The sequence below is a fragment of the Emydura macquarii genome, unplaced genomic scaffold (assembly GCF_026122565.2).
Source record: "Emydura macquarii macquarii isolate MOO-44397 ecotype Brisbane River unplaced genomic scaffold, CSIRO-AGI_Emac_v2 contig_527, whole genome shotgun sequence".
NCBI classification, from domain to species: Eukaryota; Metazoa; Chordata; order Testudines; family Chelidae; genus Emydura; species Emydura macquarii.
The window spans coordinates 599,501-611,069 of NW_027130664.1; the positions used below are offsets into that span (position 1 = coordinate 599,501).

At 69.2% G+C, this 11,569-nt stretch overlaps 1 protein-coding gene across 5 annotated transcripts; it reads right to left on the bottom strand.

Moving 5' to 3' along the window:
• Positions 1-295: 295 nt before the first annotated feature.
• EFNA4 (ephrin A4) lies at positions 296-8,929 on the bottom strand. Of its 5 annotated transcripts, none has more exons than XM_067539200.1 (6): positions 8,765-8,929; positions 4,346-4,638; positions 3,312-3,380; positions 2,799-2,855; positions 2,317-2,665; positions 1,709-1,938 (listed from the first exon to the last, which is right to left on the bottom strand). In XM_067539200.1, exons 1-5 carry the CDS (start codon positions 8,875-8,877, stop codon positions 2,571-2,573), a joined length of 627 nt encoding a protein of 208 aa, XP_067395301.1. In that variant the 5' UTR covers positions 8,878-8,929; the 3' UTR covers positions 1,709-1,938; positions 2,317-2,570. The 5 variants fall into 5 exon arrangements, with proteins under 5 accessions (XP_067395299.1, XP_067395298.1, XP_067395301.1 ...); XM_067539199.1 differs by having other exon boundaries at positions 2,799-2,858; XM_067539198.1 differs by lacking the exon at positions 2,317-2,665 and having other exon boundaries at positions 296-1,938.
• Positions 8,930-11,569: the final 2,640 nt, after the last annotated feature.

An 11,569-nucleotide genomic window follows, 5' to 3' on the forward strand; every position in this document is an offset into this window, starting at 1 on the left:
GCTGGCACTAATTCTCCCCCAGCACCTCTCTCCCTGCTGCATTTTCTAATGGCCTCATTGAGGCAGAGCGCCCGGGGGGGGGGAAGGGGGGGGGGGCAGCAGCGAGCAATAAATCCATTGAGGGGCTTTTCACAGCTGCTTTCACTGGGGACGTCCGGCTGCAGCTCAGGCCCGGGGCTGCTGCAGGGCAGAGGCTGGGCAGCGCCGGGCACCGTGGCCGCGCCGGGGCAGGGCAGGAGTCGCTCTCCGTTGTTGATGCGAGCGCTGCTGCTGCTGCCGCCTCCTTGTTGTCGCATTGCCAGCGCCACGCAGCGATGACAGCCCTGGAAATTACCCATCTCCCTGGCAGCACGGTGCCCGCCCCACCTGCCAGCCACCAGCTGGGCCCCAGGCAGGGCTACAGCCGCCCAGCTGCTGGGGGGAGGGGCAGGGGCCCATCCACCCGGCTCCCCAGAGGTGGCTGGGGGTGCAGAAGAGCGCCGACTGCCGGGGGGGGTGGAGGGGGCCGCCCGGGGCGCTTTGCCTGGGCTGGCAGGTTTAGTCTACCCCGAGGGTGCAGGGGGAGGGGCTGGGTGCTGGCCCCCGGCTGCAGGGAGCGACACCCCCCAGTGCTCCCAGCTGAGCACGGGGGGCCTGACTCCCAGCCCCCTCGGCCGTGTGTCACCGTTCACCCCTGGCTGCCCCCAGCCCCCGGGCGCCACGCGGGCCTGCCCTCCCCGCCCCCCAGCCCCCCGCAGCATCTCTCCGCCAGGGACTCGCTGTTAACATCTCCCGGCGCTCAGCTAATCAGCAGAACATCCCATCGATCGCTGGCCGCGCGCCAGCCGGGGCAGGGAGCAGCCGCTTGCTCCTGGAGGGTTACCCTGGCCCAGGGAGGGGGGGGCCACGGCTGCCAGGGGGAGGGGGGGGCCCCACTGAGCACAACACCCTCCATTTCCAAGGGCCCCCCCAGCCCAGCTGAGGCAACAGCGCAGAGGGGGAGGCTCCTGACTGGCCCCCTCGTGACCAGGAGGAAGCGCTGAGTCCGCTGGGATTATCAGAGCTACGAGCAGGTGGGGGGCCTGGGATCGGCCCCCCCCACCCCACACAGGGCACCCCCCCAAGCCAGACCAGCAGGACCCAGGCAGCGCCTCCTAACACCTCTCCCAGGGCCCTGCTGCCGTCACGCCGAGCCCCAGCACACCGGCACCTCCCGGCACCGGGGCAGAGGGAATGCCCCATGGCCGGCAGGCACACAGAGCCACGGGGGCCGGGAGGGAAAGGGCTGGGCACGGTGTGGACCAGCAGCAAGGACGGCTCAGCTCCAGCCCCAGCCGCTCCAAGAGCTGCCCCAAAGCCAGGGGAGTGGAGCACGGCCCATGGCCTGGGCGCTGCCCGGCTGCAGCCTGCGGGGCAGGTGGGCATCATGGCATCTCTGCTCTGGCCAACCCCGGGAGGAGCCCACAGCGCCTTGCAAACGCTTTATTGGTTGGCTCAGTCGCTAACGCGGATACAAAAATACAAAGTGTACACGGCCCCGCAGGGGCGTCTTCACAGAAGACAGATCAGCCTCGCCCGGAGCGAGGGGCAGCGCCGGGGCCTTCACCGAGACGGCTCCCAGCCCCGGGCCCGCGGCGTGCCGGGGCTCCGGATGAGAGCCAGGCCTGGGACGCGGGAGGTGGAGTCAGCTCCTGGGTGCTGCCCAGATCCACGCGCTCCAGGGGCAGAACCAACAGGGGCCTCCGGGCATGTGGCAGGTGGGGGGCAGCATCCCCCATGGCGACACAGCCCCACGGCAGCGTCCCTCCTGCTGGCGACTTCAGGAGGCATCCACAGCCAGGGCCCATTTCCCGCGGGTGCCAGCAAGGCCAGGGCAGAGACGGGCACCCGGCCGGCAGCAGGGGTGTGTCGCTGCAGCCCGGCTCGCGGCTCCTGGGGACGCTGGCGATGGAGCAGGCCCTGGAGAGGGAGGGAGCCCGTCAGGGGAGCAGGCCAGGCCAGGGCAGGGAGGGGAGGGCATGGTGCCCATGGGCCGGAAAGCTGGGCTAGGAATCGCGGGGGTCCTGCTTGGGATCCGCCCCCCCGGCAAATCACCAATCCCAAGGACAGAGCAGATGGGGATGCCAGCCCCACCGGGTTCCCCCCCAGTTCTATCCAGAACCCCCTTCAGCCTCACAGCCCACCAGCACCAGGGGACCCCCCAAAATCCCAGCACTCAAGCTGGCATTGAGCCCCCCACCCCCCTTGAGACATCGTGCCCCAGCTCCCAGCCAGTCACAGCCACCCTGGCCTCACTAACGCCCCTGGCACCTGCCCCCCTGCAGGGCATCCCCTTACCTCCCAGCCAGCACCTCCTCCTCCAGCCGGATCCCAGCAGGAGGCAGCTCTGGACCGGCGCAGTCCTGGGCTCTGGCACGTCAGCCGGGGTGCTCTGGCGGGACAGGCAGGCAGCGCAGCCGAGCTGGGGGAAGGCGCCCACTCCAGAAAGCCCGCAGCGGGGTCAGCCGCTTGGAAGGTTTGGGGGGTACGAAGTCCAAAAATCCCCAACTTTGCCGCAAGGAGACCCCCCCCCCCAGGCGTGCAGGGGGGGGTCAGAGCCACAGGATGGGGAGGAACGCGAGGGTAAGGCAGGGGCCGTGGGGCCGGGGCGTGGAGGGAGCGGTGCTGCGGCTGGGCGGCTCGGGGTCTGCAGAGAGAACAAGGGCAAGGGTCCAGGGAGCTGGGGGGCTGGTCAGGGTGAGCTCCCCCTGACCCCCCTCCTGTCAACACCCCCACCCCTCCCCAGAGCATGTAGCGTCCCCCCTGCCCCACATACTCACCCTCCGAGCCCCCTCGCCCGCGGGGCTGAGATTGGGGAACTTCTGTCACAGGCTTTGCTGCTGGAAGCAAACCAAACCCAGACCCAGTCAGGGACTGGCCCCGCAGGGATCCCCAAACGCCAGGCACTGGCCCCCCCCAGGGATCCCTGCCCCCCCTCCCGGATCCTGGGAACTGGCACTGCCCAGACTCCCTGCACCAATGTGCTTTGCCCCCCTTGCAGGCTGTGGGGTGTGTGTGTGGGGGGATCTATGGCATTTCCTTCTGAAAGCAGCGACCCCCTGCCCCTCCCCCCATGCCAGCCGCACAGAGAGGAAAGGGTTAATGCTGGGATGAAACCAGACAGACAGACCCCCTCCCGCCCCCACCGCCTGCTGCAAGGGATTCTGGGAAGAGTCCAGCTAGAGAGCAGGGCTAGCAGGCACGGGGAGCCGGGGGGGGGGGACAGGGGGTTCGCACCGCTGCCCAGCTGCATCCCACCCCCCAGCACCAGCTGCCCGGACAGACGGACTCACTCGTTGCTTTGCAGCAGACAAACACTCGCAGCTTCAGGCACCGCCCGGCGCTCTCGGGGCTGGGGACGGCTGGGGAGCAGAGACGGGCGTCAGGGCACAGCCGGGAGCCAGGCCTGCCTGAGAACCCAGGTGTCCGGGCGGCGAGGCAAGGCAAGGCGCTGCCCTGCCCCCCCAGCAGGGTGTCAGCCAGGGGCGCCCTCGAGGGTGAGCCGCTCCCAAGCCGTGGCCGGGCCTTAGCTCAGCAGGAAGCATCTGGGCCCAGCAGAAGGGAGAGTCCGTCCGTCTGTCCCCCCAGCCCAGCCCCTCCCTCGGGCCGGGAGAGAAGCAGGGGTCAGCTGGGGTCACCGCCTGCTGGTTAGGGGGATGCGAACAGACCTTGCTACTCCCTGGTTCGCCTGCCCGTCTGCCCACAGGACAGGGCCCGCCACACCCGCTGAGCACTGGGGATCTCAGTGTACCCCATGGACAGGGGTGCTGGCGAGAGCAGGGAGCCTACACCCAGGGAGCCCCCCCGCAGACACGCGCCCCGAGCAGATCAGCACTGCCCCCCCAGCAGGATCCCCGTGCTGCACCATGCACCACTCCCCCCCCAGGACGGAGGCGCAACAGCAGGGCGTGAGGGGGAGACACCCCGGGAGCAGCTCCCCCCCGAGCCAAGGAAGCTGCCTGCAGCGCAGCCCCTGGCAGCCTGGACTGGGGGGTTTGTGGGGGCAGCAGGCCCCAGCTTGCTGGCTGGAGCACGGGGACCAGCCGGGGCCCAACGCAGGGGCGGGGGGATTGGGAAACCGGCAGCTACACCAACCCCTCCTGCTGGGAAGGAGCCAAGAGCTGGGCAAGGGGCCCCCCCTCCTGGCCACCCGGCACACCGCAGCAGGTCAGGGGGCTGGGAGCCAGTCTGGCAACTGGGGGGGGAAGAAGCCGTTGTCATGAGACAGAATGCTCCCCCCAGGGCACTGCCTCCAAGCCCTTCCCAGACCCGCCCGGCCTGGGCTCTGCGGCCTGGGCAGCCACAGCTCAGCCCCCGGGGCACTCACAGATGTAGTAGTAGGTCTCCCCCGGCTGGAACTCGAAGCCCAGCGAGAAGGGCGTGAAGCGCTGGATCTTCTCGGAGAAGCGGACGGGCCCGAAGGGCGCGTGGGGCCGGTTGCACTCCCAGCGCTTGAAAGCGCCGGCGGTCTCGGAGCAGCGCAGGTAGCCCTCGGGGTCCACCATGTGCAGGCTGAAGGTCTCGGCCCGGCCCGCAGCCACTGGGCGCTCGTAGTGCGGGCAGTAGATGTCCAGGTAGTCATTGATGGAGACCTGGACAGCATAGTCCTCGTGCAGGAACCTGGGCGAGAGACGGGGTTGGCGAGCGGGCAGAGAGCCACGGTGCCAGGAGGGGCAGGGAGCCGGGTGGTGCTGCAGGCCCATCCTAAGGGGCTGTGGGTGAGGGTACCCACAGATCAGCCGTCGCCCTGCATTTGCCCACAGCAACCAGGCAGCCGGACACGGAGGTGGGGCCCGGGGGGGGACGTCCCTGCAGCCAGACACTGGGGCGGGGCAGGCGGGGCCATGACACACAACCCCACATGCTGAGAGCTGCGCCCCCTCCCCAGCTTCTCCCCCAGAGCCTGGGCGAGCCGCAGCTCGGGTCACGCCGGCTGCTCAGAGGACACCAGCTAAAGCTTGCGTCGGATTCACAGATCCCTTTGTGCCACTTTCCGTGGCAGCGCCTCCGCCACGCCCTGCACGGGGACAACTGCAGAAACGACGAGATTCCCGCGAGCCCCCGACGGACGGACCCACCCAGCGGGTACCAGCTCCCAGGGAGCGCAGGCCAGACACACGGAGCCAACCGGGGTCAAGGGACGGACACTGCTGTGCCTGCAGCCTAGAGCGGGCACCCGCCGCACCCCCCACATGTGGGGCAGCCCCAGCGCTGCTCTCCCTGTGGCCAGGCACGAGCCCCATAACCGGGGTGGGGGCGTTCCCCAGGCAGACGGGGTGACCCTGGCTCCCTGCGGCGCTCGGCTCCCGCCGGCTGTGGAAACAGCTCCTGGGCAGCCGGCCTCTCTAAACAAAACCACATCAGTTCCCATTAGGCTCAGCCGCTGGAAGGGAATGCGCTCGGTGGGGAGCCCGGCCGCGGGTCTGCGAGCTCAGCGCACACAAAGCCCCTGCCCCAGGCACAGGCCTCAGCGTCCCACCACAGTGATCGTCTGTGACATGCCAGCGGGGGAGGGACGCTGCTTACACGGCCAGCACGGCCCCCGTGCAAACACTGCACAGCCAGGCTGGGGAGCGCACACGCCTGTGCAAAGACAGACACACACACACTGCACAGCCAGGCTGGGGGGAGCGCACACGCCTGTGCAAAGACAGACACACACACACTGCACAGCCAGGCTGGGGGAGCGCACACGCCTGTGCAAAGACAGACACACACACACACTGCACAGCCAGGCTGGGGAGCCCACATGCCTGTGCAAAGACAGACACACACACACTGCACAGCCAGGCTGGGGGGAGCGCACACGCCTGTGCAAAGACAGACACACACACACTGCACAGCCAGGCTGGGGGGAGCGCACACGCCTGTGCAAAGACAGACACACACACACTGCACAGCCAGGCTGGGGAGCTCACACGCCTGTGCAAAGACAGACACACACACACTGCACAGCCAGGCTGGGGGGAGCGCACGCGCCTGTGCAAAGACAGACACACACACACTGCACAGCCAAGCTAGGAGCTCACGCGCCTGTGCAAAGACAGACACACACACACTGCACAGCCAGGCTGGGGGAGCGCACACGCCTGTGCAAAGACAGACACACACACACTGCACAGCCAGGCTGGGGGGAGCGCACACGCCTGTGCAAAGACATGGACACCGTGCACGGCCAGGCCCAGGAGAGCACGCACGTCTGCACACACCAGTGGCTGCAGGCAGTACTGAGCCTGGCGCTGGCAGCGCTGGGGATGGAGGGAGCCCAGCCTAGTGGTTACAGCTCAGGAATGGGACTGGAGCAGCCCAGCTCACCCCGGCTGCGAAGGCAGCGTAGCGGCCATGCCCAGAAGGCAGGGAGTGCCAGGCTGTGCCCTGCCCTGGCATTGGCAGGCAGTGGGCTGGGACAGCAGCGTCCGTTCATGCTGCCCTGCCCCTGCCCCTCCCACCAGCCATGCAGAAACCCAGACCATCTGCCTCCCCCGGGCGGGGGCGGGCGGTCTGTGCTCACTGGGATGTGAACTGCACCACTGCCCCCTCACCTCTGCCCAGGCCCTGTCCTGGGCCAGGCGGCTGGGATCCTGCCTAGCACAGCCAAGGAGGAGGGCTGGGCTCAGCTGCCAGGGGCATGGTGCATTGCTCCTTTGGCAGCGCCCCAGACAGCGCTGGGGGACAGGGTGTCAAGGGGGGCGACCTGGCCCCCCGCAATGGAGCCAGAGTTACAGGTGCCCGCTCCACTCCCCGTGGAGGAGGGCTCCGAGCGCCCAGGGCACGCAGCCTCTCCCCGCCCAGGATCTGAGCCCCTCTGCCCCGGGACAGCACAGTGCTCGGCGGGGCTGGGGCAGGAGGTGCGCGGCGAGCACGGCCGGCTGGAGTCCCTGAACCTCGGCTGCGGCCCTGCTCTGCCAGCTCCCACCAGGAACCTGACCCCGAGCCACAGGACAAGGACGCAAAGGGGGGCGGGGTGGGCCATGAAGCTGAGCACCTCCCATGCAGCCCAATCTGTGCTCAGCTCATTGGGAAGCCCCTTCCCCTCAGCAGGGCCAGGGCCCTGGGGGAGGAGGTCTAGGCTGAGGGTCTCCTCACATGCACCTGGGCTCCAGTGTGCGACGGGCTGGTGTTCACACTAGCCACAGGGTCCCGGCAGCTGTGCCAGGGGCTGGCACATGAATCACTGGGTGGCAGAGAGCCAGTCCCCCACCCCCACTCAGAGCATCAGCAACCCCAATCTCTGCCAGGGTGCCAAGCCCCTAGGGCCTGCAGATGGAGTGGGGCTCCGCACAGGCCAGGGACCAACAGCTCCCCCGGCCCCTCCATGGGGCAGGGAAATCCGGCGCTTGCATGGAGTGATGGGGGGCAGTGTCATCCAGAGGAGCGCCCAGCCCCACAGACTGGTCCTGGTTCAGCCCGTGGAAGAGAACAAACCACATCCCCCCGGCTCCCCCAAGAGCTGGGGCTCCAAGTGCATCCTGCTGTGGAAGTCAGGAGCTCAGGTGGGGGCCGTGATAACGGCACACAGGTTTGCCCCAAACTCCCCCAGCACTGCAGCACTGGGAGCCGGCTCTTCCCTCGCCCCCGGTCCCCCGGCCCCTGAGCAGGCCAGAGCCGGGCACTGGATGCCCCCATTCCCCGGCATGGAGAGCTCTGAAAATGGAGGTGGCTGGGGCAGGGGTGGGGCAGGGCCGGGCTGTGCCAAGCGGGAGACGGACTCACCCCAACAGGCAGCTACAAACCCCTCCAGGGCAGCCAGGCCCAGCACCGCAGGGAAGGGGCCAGGAACGGTCAGGGATCCACGCTACTAGACAGCCTGGCCCCTCAACTCCGCCCCACCATGGGGCACAGCCCTCCCTCAGGCTGCCCCGCCATGGGGTGGAGTGGGCCCCACAGTGACCACGTCCTGCAGCTCCTGCCTCCTCCAAAGCATCCTCCTATGCGCTCGCCCGCCGCACGCCACAGGCCTGTTCTGCCCCACGCTGGGGGAGCAGCTCCGGCAGGGAGCCAGCCTTCATCGGAGGAGGGAGCAGGAAGGGTTTTGGGGCTCGGTCCAGGCTGCACAGTGTCTTCACTCCTGTCATGCCCAGTGGGGCCAACACCCTCCAGCCACACCTCACCTACCAGGCCAGCGCCAGCCCCCCCCTGCTGCGGGATGCCAGGCACTCCCAGCGCCGCTTGGCTGGGCCCAGGCCCAGGCACTGATCTGGGCCGTTCCCACGCCGAGCACGGCACAACAAGGCGGAACGTTTCCCGGGGAGCGAGTCGCCGCAGACTCGCCCCAACTCGCCCCCTCGCCGGGTGGCGCCGCTCAAGAACACCGCAGGGCACCGGCCTGGCAGAGGCGAGGCTGGCAGCACCCTGCCCCCCGGTTCGACGCCCCCTTCCTGCCTTTCCACCTGGGCAGCGCCCACATCGCAGGGGGGCTGCCCCAGGGGCCGGCTGGGGGCTTGGGCCCACCCTGGCACCGCTCACAGCAACCAGGGGCACCCGCCCGGCGAGCCCGGCCTGGGAATGGCCCCAGCAGAGCTCGGCGCCCCAAGGCCGGCCCCCGACGGCGCGCAGGGGCTGCGAGGCGGGCAGGGGCCGGGCAGGGGGGCGGCAGCGCAGACAAAGGAGCCGCCGGGCGCGCAGCACAGCCCGGGCCGGCAGGGGACCCCCGCCGCGGAGCCGCGCTCAGCCCGCGGGCCAGCCAGGCGCCCCGAGCATCCCCCCGCCTCCCGGGCGCGGCGCGGCGGGCCGGGCCGGGCCGTACCTGGGGTTGCTCGAGTTCCAGTAGACGCTGTGCCGGAGGCCGCGCGCCGGCCGGAGCCGCCCCCACAGCAGCGGCCCCCACAGCAGGAGCCGCAGCAGCAGCGCCGGGCGCATCGCTCCGGCCGGGTCGGACTCGGCGGGCGGCGGGCGCGGGGTGGCCGGGGCGGGGGTGACCGGCGGGGGCGGGGAAGGGGCCGGGCCGAGGGGGGCCGGGCGGGCCCCGCCCCCAGCTGCAACTTCGGGCCAATCAGCGGCCAGAGCGCAGCCACCCCGAGCAAAGTTCCCCAAGTTTCAGCTTAACGCACTGGGAGCGCAGCGCAGCGCGCCTGCCCCCCCCCCCCCACTAGCCTGCGCGCCCCCCCCAGCAGCGTGCTGCCCCGAGCCCCGCCCCCCCGCGCAGGAGATGTGCTGGGCGCTGCACGGAGCTATGGCCGCCCGCCCCGTGTGTGTGACGCGCTCTCCACGGCGGGGGGTCCTGCCCCACCGAGCTTCCCCCGGCCCGCTGCCCCCCGCTGCCGGAGCGGGGCCGATGCAAGGGGGGGCCATGGAGACGGGGCGGGGCAGGAACCAGTTCGGCCCGAGGCTCGTTTTTCAGACGTCCGGTTTCTGAGGAATTTTAAACCTTTCCTGGGGGAGATCGACACTTTCCCCAGCCCCGCTTGGAGCAGCCCTGGTCCCGCCTGGGGGCAGCTCGGGGGCCGGGGGGGCCTGACACTGCCCCCAGAGCCCAGCCACGCCGGGCTCTCCGCAGCTTCTCCGCCCACCCAGCAGATGCCAATTTCTGCCCTGTGCGTCCGTCCCCCCCCCCACCACCCCGCATGGCTAATACCCTCCACCTGCAGCCGCCCGGCCTGCCCCCCCCGCAGGGCCAAGTCCTGTAACTAACCCCAGCCCCCCACTCTAACCCCCCGAGCACCCCAGAGCTGGGACCAGGGCCCAGGGCCACTGCGTCCCGTCCTGCTCTACAGCCGAGGGGGGAAGAGGCCGCGGTGTCAGCCCGTCTAACCCCCGCCAGGATGCAGGATTTGTCGCAGCTGAACCCTCCAAGACACCTGGCCCCAGCTGCAGACTCGACCTGGTGCTCATCTAGGCCACTAGTCCCCAGCCCTTTTCAGTCACCCCCTGACCCCCTCCACACACCACCGGCAGCGGGGCAGGAGCTGGGGCTGACAGTTTGGGGGCCCCTGATCTAGGCCGGCCTGTATGACGCAGTCCAGACAACTTCTCCCAATTAATTCCTGTTTGAACCAGATCACAGCCCTGAAAAGGGAGCTGCCCCTGATTTATACACAGTGCCCGGGATGGAAAATCCACCCAGCCCAGGGTCAGCTGGCCCAGTGGTTACCATCGCTATTAAAAACCGGCATCTTATTTCCAGTCTGGCTTTGTCTGGCTTCAACTTGCAGCCGGCGGCTCGTGTTAGACCTTTGCCTGCTGGCTGGAGGAGCCTGGCTTGGCACCTTGCTGTTCCCCAGCCTGCGCCGACGCTTGCTACCCCACAGCTGCGGCTCGCTCAGGGCTCTGCTCTGAGCCCCTCCCGTTCACCAGCCCCCATCTTGAATTGGGGGCACCAGCACTGGCCCCACGATTCCCGCAGTGACCATATACCACCCTCCCCAACTCAGCATTACTCCACTAGCCCCTCTTCCAGCTGGAAATAGAACCCAGGAGTCCTGACCCTTGCCCAGCCCCGAGACCCCCCTTCCCATTATCTGTGGGAAGCAGATCAAGATCCCGTCCTGCTGTCACCGAAGGAGGGGGCATGGCTGGAGGGGGAGGGGGCATGGCTCCCAGCGGGGCTGCTCTGTGGTCCCAGGGAGTAGCCAGCCCTCCCTGCTGTGCTTGCTGGGGCACTTCTCCACCAGTTCTCTAAGCCCACCCGGGCTTGGAAAGGAGCCAGGGGAGGGCAGCCGCTTCCCCAGGCCAGGCTCTGCTGGAGCCCGCCCGCTGCCAAGGGCCCCAGCTGATGGCTCATAGCCAGCTCCCTTGGCAGCACGCCTCCCTGAGACTCCCCCTCCCCACCCCCTCTCCTCGCTGAGCCCCACACCTGGCTTTCCCGGGACCCCCCGCCCAGAGCATCGGCAGAGCATGACGGCGGCCAGCTGGATCAGACCCCAGCCTGCCCCTCTCCTGGCAGGTCAGTCCCTACCATCCACCCCATGTCTGCCCACGGTAGTGTGAAACATCACCTGCAATGCAGCCCCCGCCCAGCCCCCCCCGTCAGGGTCAGGCCGTGTTCGCTGCCCCAGGGGTACAGGCCCTGGCTCCCCACGGTACCCTAGTCCTGAGAGCTGCATCCCCGCTGACCCCCCCCCCCCCGGTAGCCTGGCCTGGAACCCTGCTTCCCCAGAGCCAGCTGGAGTCCCGGGGCAAGGTACAGAGCAGCTGTGAGCTCCCCCCTCAGCAGCAGCCCCCAGCCTGGTGCCTGCACACCCAGCGGGGCCAAGGCTCCAGTCACGTAGTCAGGCCGATGACAGCGCCTGTGTGGCAATAAAAGGTGAGTGGATCCATGCAGCCAGGCAGCAGAAGGGAAATGTTGTTCCCGTGCTGTGTGGGGGGAGGTGAGGGTGCTGCACCCGGACGGACATGCTGAGTGGTTCTGCCAGACGCACAGCCGGGGGCAGCAGCCTTTGTGCTAGTTACCTGGGCTGGCTTGGGGCAGAAGCCAGGACTCGCCCTAGGACCAGCATCCTGGCCCAGAGCGCCGAGACACGCTACCAGCGGACCCACCCCCGGGCCCTTCCTGGCCTGGGGAGCCACTGCCTGGCAGCACGGATGGGCAGCGAGCCCGCAGGGCTGGGGCGGG